This window comes from Lineus longissimus, chromosome 11 (assembly GCF_910592395.1).
Source record: "Lineus longissimus chromosome 11, tnLinLong1.2, whole genome shotgun sequence".
NCBI lineage: Eukaryota > Metazoa > Nemertea > Pilidiophora > Heteronemertea > Lineidae > Lineus > Lineus longissimus.
Genome location: NC_088318.1, coordinates 18063814 through 18081223, shown reverse-complemented (window position 1 = coordinate 18081223; position 17410 = coordinate 18063814). Strand labels below are relative to the sequence as shown.

At 44.4% G+C, this 17410-nt stretch overlaps 2 protein-coding genes across 2 annotated transcripts; both read left to right on the top strand.

Annotated features, from left to right (window-relative positions):
* The first annotated feature begins 400 nt into the window (after positions 1 to 400).
* Positions 401 to 8891, top strand: LOC135495844 (hemocyte protein-glutamine gamma-glutamyltransferase-like). The gene is made up of 15 exons (XM_064784825.1): positions 401 to 503; positions 1695 to 1931; positions 2198 to 2452; positions 2869 to 2987; positions 3247 to 3354; positions 3572 to 3746; positions 3978 to 4116; positions 4409 to 4512; positions 4828 to 4987; positions 5176 to 5279; positions 5666 to 5745; positions 6003 to 6201; positions 6612 to 6772; positions 7175 to 7311; positions 7696 to 8891. Exons 1-15 carry the CDS (start codon positions 401 to 403, stop codon positions 7841 to 7843), a joined length of 2229 nt encoding a protein of 742 aa, XP_064640895.1. The 3' UTR covers positions 7844 to 8891.
* Positions 8892 to 9276: 385 nt separating this feature from the next.
* Positions 9277 to 12488, top strand: LOC135495881 (transforming growth factor-beta-induced protein ig-h3-like). Its single transcript, XM_064784879.1, has 6 exons — positions 9277 to 9562; positions 9955 to 10190; positions 10475 to 10667; positions 10944 to 11045; positions 11153 to 11272; positions 11571 to 12488. Exons 1-6 carry the CDS (start codon positions 9349 to 9351, stop codon positions 11771 to 11773), a joined length of 1068 nt encoding a protein of 355 aa, XP_064640949.1. The 5' UTR covers positions 9277 to 9348; the 3' UTR covers positions 11774 to 12488.
* The last annotated feature ends 4922 nt before the right edge of the window (positions 12489 to 17410 follow it).

The window sequence follows — 17410 nt, the reverse complement described above, 5'->3', positions numbered from 1 at the left end:
TGATTACTAATCTGCCTCCGCTTATTAACGGTATAATGAACATCTCTACCGTACGTACCAGTAATAAGTTTTTCTTTAGCAAAAAAAACATTCTTGGCATACTTTTGCTCGAGTGTCGATGCAAATATGAAAAATTATAAGAGCCATTCAGAAATTAGTTTCCAGGCCATCATAATAGGGGACTCTTCGAGGGTACGAAAAGATTAAATGGCACTACGAAACTCACTAGTAATATATACCAATTTACTCTGTAGGCGGAGAATGGCGCTAAGCATTTTTTTAGAGCGCAGAGGCAAGCTGCTATTGGCCCAATTTGCCTAATACAAGTCTGAAAAACTGGGTGTGTTCGGAGCAAGTCTGATATCGGCCGCAGTGGTATTGGGACCAGATTAAAGAAAAGATGCACTCTCGACGCGGTCACCGCAGCAGGAAAATTGAGCCGGCGTACAGACGCTCCGCCCTCAGGAACTACGACAATGAGGCGAAACCTTTGGATTATTTAGGTGAGTCAGGTTTCCTAATTTGACATGATATAAGTGAAACAAGCCATGTTGATGGTCACCATCCGTTCCGGAGTTGGCCATTTTAGTGCCAGTAGTAGAAATTCACTTCTGACGCAGTTGACTACGACATGGCGGTCGCCTCCAAAACGTCTTGCCTTCTGTCTTGGGGGTGTTAACCTAAATATTGAGGGGGGGTATTCGGGTTAGTTTAAAGTAGAGGTATAGTGCTCTACTAGAATCTGGTCTCATCCCCGCGGAGAGGTTGTTAGCTTGATATCGGAAAGGTTACACTCCGGACGCAGTGGATCGTCCCGTCCCTTTGTCCCTCCCTATGGGAGGGGTTGTTGCCGATTCCCCGTTGCAGAAATGTGGAAACGTTGCTGGTGTTGGTATTTGGAAACTATCTGCTATGCCTGGAAAGGAGTGCTATAGGAATCGGCTTGGTGACACTAATCTTGAATTTATTTGAAAAGCGATCTTTATTTGTTCCAAAATCTTTCTTGACCATAGTAGCTGAACCTGTTTGAAAAGTAGTCCTCGTTGTAAAATTATGGTAATTTCATTCTTGACATAGTTTGTCTGGGCTGGAGTCAAACAACCAAAATAACTTTTTTCTCATTTGTATTCTGGTGTGTTATATTGTAGCCACATCATGTTTATCATGGGTAAATCAGGTTGAAGAGCTAAGGGTTCTGAAGGACACTCACCGGTGTCGTGAAATTTTGATCGAAGAGCTAAGGGTTCTGGAGGACACTCACCGGTGTCGTGAAATTTTGATCGAAGAGCTATTAGGGTTCTGAAGAACACTCACCGGAGTCGTGAAATTTTGATCTGTTTTAACGTTAGATAAGACTTACAGGGGGCCTCAAAAATGGTAATTTCTGCAAGTCATAGCGGCCAAGACCTTTTTGTGTCAAAGTGTGCGAATTTGCGCATTCCAGTAATATCTTCATTATTTCCCCGCGGTCAGTGATTAGACATTGATATTTGCCACCGTGAAGAATTTAATCATGAACGGCCACAGTGTAACCTCTGATGTCGTCATGCAATTCCTCAGCATCGCTCAGCATCTCGGTCATGAAAATAATACCGTCTTAGCATATTATGGTTATTGAGAAAGCCGTTATCATCTTTTTCCATACAAGTCCCCTTCTTGTTGGTCAAATCTTACCGTTGCTCTAAATATTTCAGACATCCGCGGAGATGATGAAAAAGTCCTCAAGATTCAGTCTATTGACTTCAACATCCCGGCCAATGCAACGGCCCATCATACGGATGATTATGAATTGACAATACACCGCGAAGAGAATGGTCGTAGATATGCGCCTTGGCTGGTTGTCCGGCGGGGACAGCCATTCGACATCACACTCCTCTGCAATCGGCCGTTCAACAAGGAGACTGACGACTTTTGTCTTGTGTTTGAACTGGGTGAGTCTTTTTCAGAAGAATGTAGGAAATTGCATCAGAAGATGTCTTTGTCGAGAGCTACTCTAGAGCCTTCTGGGCGCGGTGTCAACTCAAGAAAGCCTTTCTTAATTGTATAAGGCATTATGATGGCAACATGGATACAGAGAAGACTCTCAATCTCATGCAGGTGCATTTGACAGAAACTTTATTTTAAACAAAATAAAACTACACCAGCAGCGTCCTTGTATTCAGACAAATCATAGATATTAATCTCTCGCGTTCTTCAGGGGATTTACCCAAAGTTAGCCGCAACACCAGCGTCCTGATCATCATGAGTGACAAAGACAAGCCCGGATGTTGGGGAGCAAAGGTCAAGGAAGTAAAGGAAGACAGTGTCACCGTAACAGTCTTTACCCCGTCGAAGTGTTTTGTAGGAAAATGGCAATTTGGCATAGACTCCCTGCAGAAAGCCAACAAGGAGAGGGTGTTCCGTTACGCGGACAAGAGTCCAATCTACATTTTGTTTAATGCTTGGTGCAAAGGTATGGTACAGTAAACTCGGCTATGGGTGTGGGATTTAGGTGACCAGGAGGATAATGTGCCTATTCGCCTCCATGCGCCTCCTCATGTAGTAACAGACTAGTATTGATTTTCGCAAGTGTTGTGAAGCGGTTTTGGACATGTCTTACACATTTAAGATAGGTAAAAAAGTCGGAGTGGTGCAATGGTAATATCCGGCGCCTATCACCTCTGATGTCCCGGGTTCGAGTCTTCATATGATACACAGGGCAACATTCTTCTCCGCTTAAATTTCCTCTGGGAAAAATGTCATTATAAGTACACGTATTCTCCTTCTCCATACATGCTCTCTTCTTATTACTCAAATGTCGGAGATCATTTTCTTGTGTAATGCGAGTGTAATCCTTCTTTTCTGTATATTGTGTAATCCGTGTTTCAGAGGACAGTGTTTACATGGAAGATGAGACCTTCAGGAATGAGTTTGTCTTGAACGATGTTGGGAAAATGTACGCGGGAAATCATAAGCAAGTCTGCGCCAAGCCATGGAATTTCGCTCAGGTAAGTTGCCATCACAGAACTCGGACATGGAATACTTTGCAGTCGTTTTTATAAGAGGTAAAAGGAAAGGCTAGCAATTGACATTTCACCCAAGGTTTTGCAATGAAGTTCAAGAAATCACCATGATAACTCGAGAACTCACCAAAACCAAATTCTCGGTTCTCAGGTTCCAAGCTTAGACCTGCAGATTCCTTAATACAGGGTAACAAACGCTTTACAATGAACATGATAAACTTTAACATTTTAAATTATCTTCCAGTTTGAAGACTTTATCCTTGATTGTGTGTTCTACACACTGGACCTGGTCAAGATGCCGTATCGCTTACGCGGGGACCCGGTATTGATGGTCAGAAGAATCTCAGCTTCGGTATGTATAGCATCAGCGTCTGTCACCTCTCGAGGTCCCGGGTTCGACTCCCGATCGGTCCGGGTTAACGCTTTTTTGTCATTTTCTGCATATGAGAGTGAGATTGTTGACTCAAATGTGGGGTGGAGAAGTTCTTCACATGACCAATGCAATAACGTCAACTCAAAATGTCGAACATGGATGAATTGCTTGTCTCTTGCTTTCTTTGTGCATGTAGGCGAATGCCCAAGATGACGATGGTATCTTGGAAGGGAACTGGAGCGGTGACTACCATGGCGGTACCCCACCAATCGCCTGGAGCGGCAGTGAGGCAATTATGTCAGAGTTCTGGCGGACACTGCACCCAGTCAAATACGGCCAATGCTGGGTGTTTTCAGGGATTGTCACAACGAGTGAGTTTAAATCAACACTGAACCTAAAACACGGTGCCCAATCGATTGGATAACGGTATTGCAATGTTAAGAAGCTTTAGGCACCCTTACCCGAAAGAAGAAGTACGAGTATAAGAGTCCATTGACGGCTTGTTTAATAACAGGATCAAACGATTTGAAAGGATGACTCGAGGAGCATACTGTGCAATGCTCTCTTTCTACTTGTTTAACCTTTACTTCCTATTTTTTCAGTGTGTCGGGCCGTAGGCATCCCTGCCCGATGCGTGACCAACTTCTCGTCCGCCCATGATACCGATGGAAGCATCACAATTGATGACTACTGGGACATCTCGGGCAGTCCACTCTCCGACTACTGCAATGACTCCATCTGGTAAGCAAGTTGTTGAGGACATGGGCTGAATTCGCAATCTAAGCGTTTAGCTGAAGTCAATGTTTAACTTTCTGCTTCTGAATCCAGCTCCCGTAGATCTCTGCTGTGGTAAACCTGATGGGGAGAACCTTGCCCAAGAAACCAACCAATTTTGAACTTATGTATCACCATGTTTTCTCAGTCATGTCAAGGAAATCTGAAAAGACTGCTTTAGTCTGGATATATAACAGAAAACGTTCTCATGGTATACTTGGAAGAAGTTTACACAAACTTGTGACAAATGTTTTTGCAGGAATTTCCATGTTTGGAACGATGTTTGGATGGCGCGACCTGATCTACCGGACGGTTATGGCGGGTGGCAGGCGATCGACGCGACCCCACAAGAAACCAGTGAAGGTATAGACTCCATTTCACTTATCATGTCGTACATAGATCTTACCCCAGTGGGAAGTCGACGGCGGTTTATTTTCTAATGAACACTCAGCAGTTAGTCTCTTGCTACATCGAGGGAGCGCATGGAGGCGAATTCAACATCATGGGGATCTGAAGCTTGTGAGAAATAGAAATGCCGCTCTATTTCACACAAGGTTCATATCGCCGTAGCTTGGCTTTTCTCTTTCAGAAAGAAATAGCGTCCCATATGACCAACAACGCTGTCGGTAGGCCAGCTTCGCATTCTTACAAAAAATCCCGGTTTGGAATTTCTTTCAGGTGTCTACTGCTGCGGCCCAGCCTCGGTTAAGGCCATTAAAGAAGGTTTGCTACAGTATCCTTACGATGCCGGCTTTATCTACGCTGAAGTGAATGCGGACAGGGTGCACTGGATAAAGCAAGCGGACGGCACTTGGAGAAAGAATCTGGAAAAATCTGCGTGAGTAGCTTTACTGTGTCCACTCAATTGAATGAGCCAGGGATCATCTCTCTTGTCGGAGTACCGTCAAAATAAAGGACACTGAGAAATCATTGGTAACTTTTCTCATGTGACTCAGTAAAAATAGTTAAATACTGGAACGCCGATGATGCTCTTATATGTTATCCTCACTCTATTTGGCGTTACAGTATCGGTCGGAAAATCAGCACCAAAATGCCAGTCGGGAAGACAGGTCCGGACAAGAAACTTCCGGACAGAGATGACGTCACGTTGGCCTACAAATACGCTGAAGGTGGGTCAGCTTGTCTTCGACCAGCCCTTTTTTGTTCGTTGCTGGAGTTGTAGTTTCAAAATGAAAGTCAGAGAGGTAGCCGTGCCTTACTTAGCTTGCGGGCAATACTAAAAGGTCGGAAATTGTTGAAGTATTGGGAGGACACATCAGGGAGAACCTTCTTAAGGGTTTGCCCACTCTTCTCGCTTGGTCTCTACGATCGCCCCACAGCTGGAAGCACACAGGGGTGAAAGAGTAGCGAACGTAGTTTCGTTATATTAGCATCAGTGAGATGGTGTCGCAAACGTCTGTTTCTCCACCAATAAATACTTTTAAAGGTTTCTGCGACAAAATCTCGCGGTGTGTTCCGAGCTTTAGAGATACGTGTACATCTTGTGTTTCTTCAGGTTCAAAAGAAGAGAGAGAATCCGTCAAGAAAGCCTGTAGTTCAGCCACCACTGATGTCACATATGAAGAGGATATTGAGGTACGCAAACTTTACGTTTCGTCGAACAATACTGAAATGATACCAGAGATACATTCAGTGTACGACTGTAAATAGATCAAGTTTTGCCTGTAGGAATGGAAGATGTGTCAAACTGGCAGATTTTGAAGTACTATAACTTGAAGTTGACCTAGACATTTACTGCATTGAAAGTTAAGTGTTTTTAGGATTAAGATTCCAACCTCGTTTGTCACTTGGAAAGCTGCAGGAGTTTCCTCATTCCATTTACCTCGATTTAGGATATGGCATTCAACTTGGAAGAGTTGGACACCGTGCTGATTGGTGAAGCTTTCGATGTGATGTTGGAGATAGAGAACAAGTCCGACAAACAGCGGAACATGTGTGTCACCCTCTCGGCGGCCGTCACCTTTTACACTGGACTGGAGATGAACAGGCTTAAGATCATACACCAGAAGATAGCTGTGGAGCCGAAAACAAGTGAGTGAGGATGCCATGTCGCTCCCCCATCTCTTGGCCTCGTATACCATTAGTTACGACGCGAAACTTGTCCCGGATATGTAATATTAGTCAGACCGCAACCCTGTTCCAAGTAGTTACATGTGATAGGTGGTATCATAACATGTATCGATGATGATTTATAAGGTAACCGCGATCTTAGATTGTCTATGTGGTTGGTAAGGACGAACGCTGCAAGAAGGTTTCTTGTGATTGGTTAATACGTAACCAACCGCCCCAGATGGTTTCTTGTGATTGGTTGGAACGTAATACCGGGACCACATGGTCTCGTGTGATTGGTTAGGACGTAACACATGTCCCAGATAGCTTGGAGCTTTTTCAGAACCAATAGCTCGAATTTAATGGTAATGTAATTCACCGTTTTCTCTCAGAGGGCTCAGTCTCGATGAAGGTGGAACCAAATGAGTACCTGAGGCAACTGGTCGAGCTCGCCAACATCAAGATCAGTGTCATGGTCAATGTTGAGGAGACGGGCCAGTCCTATGCCAAAAATGATGATTTCAGATTGATCAAACCTGATCTAGTTATTAATGTGAGTGTTCATCGTTTAGGCGCTTGAAAGTTATACGTGGTTGCCAAAGAAGAACAGCCGGCCACACTTCCACCACCGAGAGGCCCAAAGCACCTTTATGGGTGGATTGGGATTCTTTCTGGAAGAAAAACGAGACCAAGATATCTTGATTCGGTTCATATCGTCACCAACTGTGGTTCACAACGTTGACTCTGGAGAAGCCCATTGAAATAATGCTCCGATCTGCTGTACCTCTTGTGAAGAGATGGGCTTGTCGATCTTGCTCTGGAACTCCGGGTCTGCATGTTGCTTCATCAGATTCCTGGACTCGTTTACAATTTAGGCAACTGAAGGAAATGCCATTCCTTTTTTTGAGTGCAGCGGTGTCATGTAGTGGTGCATGTTGACTTTGTTTCGTTTAAGGGTCCTAAGGAAGTTGTAGTAGGGAAACAGGTCTTGTATGACATCTCCTTTACTAATCCCTTGGATGTCCCACTCACCAAATGCCAGTACCAGTGCGAAGGCCCCGGCTTGCAGCGGGCAAAGAGGGTGAACATTGGGTAAGTGATAGTCTCCCCAGCCTTAAGTAGTACAACCAACCACCTGGAGCAATACTGCATCGGTTCCGGTGCCGTAACAGCCATTGACTGCCGCAATTGCACAATCCCCGCAACTATTAGCCATCTGATTGGCTCATTGCAAATGAGGACTCCGGAGATGCAGAATTTGGCACTTTTGATTGGATGACACAACCGGGAGTACACCGAAATGTATACTCCGGGCGCAGTGGATCGGCCTTGTCATATAGGAAGACTATGTTATAGACGACGACTGAACTACCCCGGGACTCTATCCAAAATGCTTCTTTCGAAAATCTTGCATTGCAAGCCATTGCATCAGTTCTGGTGCAGCGATCAGCTGATGTTTGTGCTTTCGGTTTCCAGGAACGTTGCACCAGGTGAAAAAGCAGTTGCCTTGGTTGATATGACGCCTCGCCGCTGTGGCAAGAACCGCCAACTGGTAGCTGTCTTCCATTCTGCAGAACTCGTCGACGTTAGCGGAAGCTTGGATATCACTGTCAAGAAGGAGTAATCGGAGCTGTGTCAAGCTATTCGTTCATAGATTATAGATTACAACCCTCGGGAGACATTGCATCCCGGCGGGGCGACATTCGGCATGTTAGCCTCCGTGGCGGGCAATGTTTTATATCTTGGGTAACAAAACTTATGGATTTTAGAGTTAGCTCTATGAGGACAGTGGAAGTGCTTCACTTTGTTTCTGGTACAAAGTGCATAATCTGACAATGTCTTATTTTTGTCATACTTTCGATGTCTAACATTTTTTTATATCAAAAGTTAGCATGTGACTTTAGTATTGTTTGGATATCAGGTACGAAAGCTTTCACAATGTACATCAGGTATGCAGCATATATTTTTATATTCCATAGTATACTACTACTACGCAAAAAATACATGTTATTGAAAATGTAAATGCGCCAAACGAACGTGTGATAGGGTCACATGACCGGAGGCCTACCCATTACTCGGTAGTGATTGGTACAATTCTGTACACAACCCTGGAGAATGACTGGTCAATAAAACAGGAAGTGCCGCTTTCAGACAGGTGTGAATGAAGAAACTGGAGAAACGTTTTGCAGATGTTCGCTTTATAGATACTTCAGTATCACTTAAATCTTATCTTACAAGTTTGCAATATATTAAGATCGGATTATGTCGTGTCCAAAATAACACACTCAATGATTTTGCGTTCTAGAGAACAGTGAGAACTTTTCCCAAATTGAGTCTTCGAGTATCCATGTATGCCGTCGATCCGTCAAAAGATATTTAAAGCCCTGCCATACTCGGGCCTATGTTTTCTTTTTCAAATATGATACTGGTTAACCGGTATTGTAGTCAAAATACCACGCTCCTGACGAGATAGATGGCGCTCCTGACATACGTTCAGTAATGAGTGAGCACACTACAGTGCATGGTTGGGAGTAAAGGAGCTTTTTATGATTTTGAGAGAGGAGTGCCATTTATTTGAAAGGCCATGTGGCTTTAAAATAGAGGTATTGTCCGTCTCACCAAACACCAGGAGTGTGGAGCTAAATGTGGGCTGTTTAAAAAAAATATAAACTGTATCTCATGCAGAAACTACACCTTCTTTTCTTGGTGGATACTTGAGAAAGCGTAGCTGGGACATACTACTAGGCTTTGCCTATCTTACTGTGCAAGTGGGCCGATATTTTGTAATATCATATAATGATCTTGTAAGGGCTGACTGTTCTCAATTGCTCAAGTGCCATTGCCAATACGATTCTCGTGACCCGTAACAAATTAACATAACATAACATCGCCTCTTATGAAACATCAACCCAGGCCACAGGTTATTCATGTTATTGGGCCATGGGAATAATGGACTTCATAATATGAAAATCGATTATCGTTGGGGTGAGGTTGAATGTTTATGAAACGCCGGTTTCACGTGACCTTTGTTCCAGACTGGTATTGTGACCAAAATAAGCTGATTCACGGTCTCTGCAAGACATTTATTATCATTCCTCAGTCTGTCTCGGTCCCTTCCAGACCAGCACCATGAAGTTGTTCATATTAGCGGTGTTCTGCATCTCGCAGGTTCTGTGCGCTGAAGACTGGTACTTCCCGTACGAGCTTCATGATTCGGCCTGGACAGAGGAGGTAAAAGCCGACAGGCCCAAGGACTTGGTCGAAGTTGCGAAAAAACTCCGGCTGAACAAACTAATTGAATATCTCACATTTGCCGGCCTTGCAGACACCATCAAGACGGGAGGTAAGTCTTTTTTCTTTTTCTCATTGGAAAGACACCGTAAAAAAAGTCATGAGATCTTGACCCTTGAGCTTTTGAAACGCGCCGTGCAAACAAGCGAAATAAATTGCTGCGACCACGGTGACAGACAATTTCGATGAAGTTTGTGGACGGACTATTCATGCGTTTCACCTGGAACGAAGGCTCACGTACTGGCTTATGGCATTGTCCGCAATTGGCTTACTTTACGTTTCTTTGTCCTTGACGATCTAGGCCTATCGATGCCTATGAAAGTTATTTCGCATTGGTAAATGTTATAAAATTTGCCTTGATAACCCTCGATAAGATAGTAGAACATTGGGAAGAAAGGCCCAGGTACGAACGGCGGATTTAAAAAAATGTGAATGATATTTCAGGTCCATTCACGGTCTTCGCCCCGTCTGACAAGGCATTCGATGAAATGCTCAGATGCCCATATCTGAAGAAGGAACTGTTCGCCAACAAGACTCGCGTTGCCGAGCTTCTCACGTACCACGTCATTTCCGGTGAAGTGCTCTCCAAGCAGCTGTCCAATGAGCTGCTCGCTCCTAGTCTTCTCAAAGTCGACGGAAAAGCCATCAACATCCGTGTCAACATTTACGACAAGGGCAAGGTGAGGCCACACTCTAGGTTATCACTTACCATTAAAAAATAACGTTACCTTTTTTTCCCTCCTCGGTTTATCAACCCTCATGTATGCTGTTTTGTGGGGTTGATGTTGTCATCAAGATCTGCCCTTACGACCCCTCGATAAGGCGGTAGAACAATGGGAATATTGGCCTAGGTGCGACAATTGACTGTGTATTGGGCCAGGCTCGAATTATTTCAACTACGAGGTATGGTGCAAAATGATGTAATAAACCTCTTCAATACTAACTGCGCAATTCCTTTTTTTAGATTGTCACCGCCACTGGAAGCAAAGTTGTAAAAGTCGACCAGAAGGCCTCCAATGGGGTGATCCATGTCATTGACAAGGTCATGTTCCCCGTCCCTGTCTCTGACATCGTTACCGTCCTCAGCAAGTTCGAGAAGGTATCTAGTACCCTGGTGACGGCGGTCAAAGCAGCCGGGTTAGTCGAGACTCTACAAGGTAGGCAGGACTGGATACAGGCAGTGGGGCTCTGACCCCCAGTTTTTGAGGAGTCTATGTCCATCAATCTCGTCCCCAAGTAATCCCTCTTACGTTTAGATTGCCTCACTTAGTGCACTTATCTTGTCCTAGGAACGAAGTGATTATTTCTAAGATATTAGTAGAATACTTTACAAACCGTACCAAAGACTGACGCCAGGCCAAACTGCAATCGTATCTGGAAGAAAATCTCGATCTTAGCAGTTGACTTTCTAACTCAACCATTTTGCTTTCCAGGCGAAGGCCCCTTCACGCTCTTTGCTCCATCTAACAGAGCTTTTGCCAAGCTGCCCAAGGAGAAACTGGATGATCTCCTCAATAACAAAACAGCCCTCGCAGGTAAGGAAAAGAGAAGCCTTATTCCCGCCCTTCTACGAGAGGATATGTTTACCAGCGATACTTTATTTGCCGCCCCACTCCGTCTTACATTTATCGTCCTTTTCCAGACCTTCTCACCTACCACGTGGTCGCTGGAACCATCTACTCCGATGGCATTGACGGAGGCCTTACGTCCGTTCCTACCGTTGAAGGCAAAAGTCTGAAGATCTTAAAGTGTCCATGGAGCGGTAAGACTTTCAAATTGTAATTCTTCAGCGATGCGAAACTAACTGTTGACATGTTAATTTTTTGTTCAATCACCGTGGATCTTTAAAGCAATAACGTCTTGAGACCATACCATTATTTCAAAATATCTGCCTTTGTATATAAGGAAACCTAGAAAGGGGCGAAACAAGAACTCATTATTATTTTATTATTTCATCTTTTCATTGCAAGTTTGAATCTTTACATGAACACTATTTCGAGCAAAGTAAGACAATTGCTGACTACTAGTTTGTATTTTATCTTGATGTCTTGTATTTTCAGGCCGAGTTTCGGTGAATGGCGCAAACGTGTGGGGGCCGAACCTGTCCGTCAGCAATGGTGTCATCCATCTTATTGATGCCGTTCTCATTCCACCACCAGTTGAGAAGGAGACCACGTCCGAAAACAAGCCCCTTCCTTGGATGCAGCTGAAGAAAGCTTTCGGAGTCGGGGTGCAACGAATGGAACAGTTTGGCCGACTTTAAAGACCTGAACGTTCGCTCAAAGTATGACATTTGAAATTGAGGTTTTTCAATTAGAGCTTTTGACGATTGTTTTTTAAAATGCCTCCTGTGTCAAAAGCTGTGAACGTGTACGTTCAATTGCAAATCCAGGGTACATTCAAATAGGCCTACTTCTGCTATTTAATGTTTGTGTGATAAAATGCTCATTGGCAACCTCTGCTCTTAACTGATATAATCTGAATGAACTAATTAGGTTTGTATCACGCATTCAGCAATTTCCGATGGTAAACTATTAACCCCACAATGAAGCCTTCCCATCGGCTCATTTCTCAAGGATACAGAATTCGGCACTTTCGATTGAACAATCCGACGAATTAACCCGACTTTTTTGCTTTCGAAAATCCCTGAATGCGATGATAAATGTATTGCTTTATTCAAGACATGTATAACGCTACTATATTCACGTCCCTTAAAAACGTCACAAAATAGACGATCCATCTTTGGAGCGACTTCCTCGAGGGAGATTTAGATTGAATCTCATCATGTATTTACATGTATTTTTTCTACTGTTAGAATTTTTTACCTGATCAACAGTGCTGAACTCCCGTTTGTAATGTGCCATGTAAAACCCTGCTGAAACAAATCTGACGTTCTCAAATCATGTTCTTGTATCTAATGTGCTTACCTATTTATTCATGTTTTTCACATGAAAATAAAAGAATCTCTGTAACAGTAAGACATTGCTTGGATTCGTCCATTCGTCAGTACCCGTCGAGCAAGGATCCCTGATCTGCCATGTCTGCGAGTTGTCGCCAAAGCAGGATTGGTCACCAATTCGGGCAAGTGGTGATAAACTGATTGACAGAGAACACTGCGTATTCGTCTTTGCAATTAACAAGGATATGCGAAGATGTGTGCTGTTTTGCGCAAATCTCTTTTTAGAATATACACTGTCGGTGACGCAGACATCTAGGGTAGGGGGACAGTCGATTCTGCGAGTGTGAAGGGTAAAACTACCCGACTGTCCACATCTAGTGCAGATCTATGGATATATCCATCGCAGTCCAGCGAGATCAGTCCAGAGGCAACATAATATGGCCTGTTGCTCAACTGAAATGAGCCCATCATGGATTGATTGGGTACATCGAGGGAGGCTGGCAAAAGTCTTCAGTTGTTTATTGCAGCGTATGGCATGTTAGTCCAGGCTGGCGAAGCCAATAATAGAGCCAAATAGGGTGTATAGTTTGGATAAGGGGTGAGGCTTGGGAAAATCCATGTTTATCGCAGCGACTGAAGTGCATTTTGCATTCAAATTGCATACCATTTACGAGTCCGGGCCGGATAGGATGTGTTTCCAGACCCGTTACGTTTGTAGTTTGGTATGGATAGTCGTGCAAACCGATCAAACACCGGTAAAATCCTGAGTAAAAGATTATGAGAAACATTACATCCTATATGATAAGACATTTATTCCATTAATAAGTTCAATATAGTTATATCAGAATAATTATGAATTAAGAATGTTCCTATTATCAGAAATTCAAAGAAATCAGTGCCGTTTTTGTACACGCAAATGCGCTTAAACTTGACATTTATGGAACTTGTATGCAGTCTGCACAACAGTCTTGTTAGATGTCATACGCAGTACGTATTCCCACAGTTGGAAATTCTCAAATTCAAGTTAAAATTTCAACTAGTTGAACGAACGCGATAGGGCCGGCTTATAGGTTCCACCTTCTCCATACCTGTACGTGTCCTCCTTTTCTTGCTCATTCACTAAAATTTTACTGAGCTGCGAGCAGGAAGGAAATGCCAGTACGCTAACTTCTTTATAGATGAACTGTCTAAATGTTCAACAGGTTTCGAACATTTTAAATACTCTAGTAGTTTTACTAGAGAGACTTTACAGGGCTGAAGTTACACTATTGCCAAAATATTGACCTAGTCTAGGTTGATGAGAGTTTATACTGCGGCAATCGAATGACCGTTTTGGCTACGTCAATTGTAAAAGGCGAAACACCCCTTGGAAATCCCCGCTCCCCGCGGTAGGACGGCGTGAAGAATTTCGCCAATCTTTGCTCGACGAGAATCCCCATTTCCAGGTGTCGGAGCGACAACAAGACATGTTTGTATTTTGTCATCTGCGACACGCGATCTGTCATCATAGTGATGAGGATGCTGGTGAGCATAACGTTGCAGACGTAGTACATCATGTGGTGGATAAAATTGATATAAAAGGGCGGATTGTCGCCAAACTTTCGCCCAATGCGCTCTAAGCAGAAGACACCGTACACCCCGCCGCCTAACCACTGGAAATCGGCAGTGTCTTTTGCAAGGTTTGTCCCAGAGCCGTGAAGAAACGCGAATAGAACCAGTCTAAGGATCGTCTGGAAGGCGATGAAGTGTAAGAGGACGACCACAATGTTTTGAATATACATGGCAATTGTAGAAATGAAGGGGAGAAGTTCTAAAATCTGCAGTCCGCTGAACAAGGTGAACAACAGAGTCATTCCTTTAAATGACAAATACACGATCTTGATGACACGAAACTGCGCGAGAAAGTACTGCGTGATGCAAAGGAAGCACAGAATGAAATTCGTGTATCTGTACAAGTTTCTGTTCGACAGGAAAGGAACGCTGACTTCGTGAACTTTGTCAACTTGTTTTCTGTCTTTGTCACATAAATCGATGATAAGTTCAATGATATCGAAGATGATCATGAAGAGCGACGCTATTGCGAGGAAAAGGCTCAGAGCCTGCATTTGCCCATTTAACTTCGGAAGCCGCTTGTAGTCATCTTCGCCATAGTCCAACATTGATGCACCCCTGTAGTCCGCAAAACCATGGTAGATGATCAACGTGAGGAATATGAAGCGGTAGATGAACCATGCCATGATGAAAGGGAGGAACTGCTTGGTTTTCCTGCATCTCCACTCTTTGACTGCGGGGTTGCGTTCAATGTGGGCCAGGAAGCTATCGATGTGGTTCGTCTTGATGAACTGGATCATCCGAAGTGGGTGCCGAAGCTGCCGGTATCGCGAACCATGGTCTTCGTACTCCGTGAAGTCGTACCTGACAATATTATGGAGGCCTTTCCACGCCACCAAGCTCTCGTTCAGGTAAACACCTTTGGTGTCAAGAATCAACCGGAATAGCCCGTACATACCAAGCTTCGCCGCCAATTCCAGCGGTCTGAACCTATCTTCATCCTGCTCATGAAGCAGCTGGCGTTTTTTTGCCTTGTCCACCTTACTAATAACCTCCTCGTAGATCTCCATATACTTTGGTTCCAGCTCACGAAACTCAGAAGCAGCTAGGATTATCGCGTGGACGAAGTTGCATTTGTACTTATCCTGTACTGTCACATCGACACCTGCTTCCATCATCTTCTTGACTACCTTCTTCGATGTTGAGACACACGCAATGAGGAATGGGAACTCGAACGAGCAGGGAAAGGTCGTGCGAGATTTTATGCTCATGACGTGCGAATTCTCGACGTACCAAAACCGGGTCTGGAGGACTTGGTCCCGTTCGACAGCCGTCTTCACCCGGCGAAGGAACCTATCGTAGCCATCAGCATCGTCGGTTTCAAGGATCTCAAACCAGTCCCTATACTCGCTGAAGTGAAGATACCTCTGACCTTTCTTGACATGAAGCGTAACGTAACGCGGGCAGTCCTCTGCAGTGCGAGAGTAAAGCGGCTCCAACTTCTTGCCTATCTTCTCAACGACAACCTTTTTAATGCCAATAGCTAGGCCACTGAGATGAGAATTCTGTTCCACCGTTTGTACGGTCATCTGGTCGGCGTGGATGGTCGCCGTTGAAAAGACCGTGTTCTCGTTTGATGGTAGCTCTCCCCGCCATGCCACTGCAACATGGTGAGCAACAACAAGACCAGGGAGCGCTTGCTTGAGAAAAGGACAGTCCCGTGCACTTCTCGCGTGGCATAGCTGCAGTGTCCTTTGACAAGTGCCACAGTACTCGTGCACGTGATGACAGTGAGACTCTCTCGGCGGAGTAAAACTGCTCCCAACGGGTTGAACTGCCATACTTGTTACACCATCTTCCTCCGGCCCGATCGTGCACCAATCAGAATCCACGCTGGAACTATCAGCAGAGCCATTTTCTTCTACCAGGGAAGAGAGTGTGGCGTCTTCCCTCACTTGAAGGGTTTCAGTCCTCGGAATGTGAGAGATCGTAAGGGAATCACGATGCAGTAACTGATTTTCATAACCAGAGACAATGCCATGATGTATGCTGCCTTCTTCGTGCATTTCATAGCCGTAGTTTACGTGGTCATTCTGCATGCAGTGTTCATCCCCGCCTTGATGAACTCGCACAAGCTCCACGCCAGATTCTGTTTCCCTTCCGCTCTGCCACAAACGCCGCCATTGTGTTTTCAGGGTGTCGTACAGAGACGATCGTCTGCGTTCAAGGCTGAAGATGTTGCTTTCGCTGTGGAGGGTCCCAACGTGTTGGACATCGCCCGTCGTATGGTAGTGCTCGTGAGGGGGCTCACGCATCATGTGCGCAGTTCGTTCTCTTGCTTGCTGGTGTCCCTAATGGATAGGCCTATCTTGCATGATTAAAAAACTTGGATGAACGAAATCCTTGTATTCATGTTGTCCTTTTTGTACCCATCACTTCTTGAATACGGCAAGTCCAATCGTGTTGATGTGATAAAGTCAGATGGGGTAAAATTTGGAGAAGAATAGAACCCTTCAACTATGATTTAGACCACCGATTTAAATTCAGGTTCGTGATTCCGAGGAAAGATTGATTATACGTTCTGAAGGAGTATTCCTTAACATTCGGTTTCCTAACAAAAATGAAGTCACCACAAAATATGTCACTTCGCCAGCTCACCAGCTCTAACAAAACACCATGTACTCAGTCGCTTTCGATCAGGTAGGCCTATTGACCAATCACACAAGGCACGTATCATGCTTGTTCGGAGTAGTCTCGAAAGTATAGTGATTCTGATTGGCCAAAACCTGTCACCTGACATGAAGTCTCAAATTATTCCTGCTTGACTGCATAATGAGGAGAAGGGCCCAGTGAGTGGATCGGAGGTACTTCATGCAGAGCTCGAGGACTGCTTCAAAACAGGTGGAGCAAGTAACTGTTCTCATTCAAGTGTATGCGCTGTTGAGGTGACTGTACACCTTAGACACAAAACGCGTTACTTTAAAGATAATTTCTGATAAGTCGAAAATAGTTTCACGTCAGGGTATATTTCCGACAATTTGAGCTTATGATATGATTATCATGGCTTCTCGGTCATTAAGCGTTGTTTATGTTGTATGAATAAAAAGAAGGGGACGCGTGTGGAGAAGGAGGGATGTACCTGAATGTGTATCATAGCCTTACTACTTGAATCAGTTTGGGACTTTCTTTCCTGTATTGGCCAATCGAAAGACACATGTCATGTTTGTTCGGCGCAGAATGCATGGCCTGGATAAGTACATTGCTTCTGGTTGGCTAACACTTTGTCGGTAGACCCAAAATGGCTACTTAAGGAAAGAGACGAATCCTCAGGATGGCCATGAACGTTGGATTGATGTATCAAGATGCTGTCCACACCATATTCAAATTATGCAACGTTATCTAGGTGCATCGATGTCCGCGTCACTTCGATGCAGAACGGACGCTTGCTCC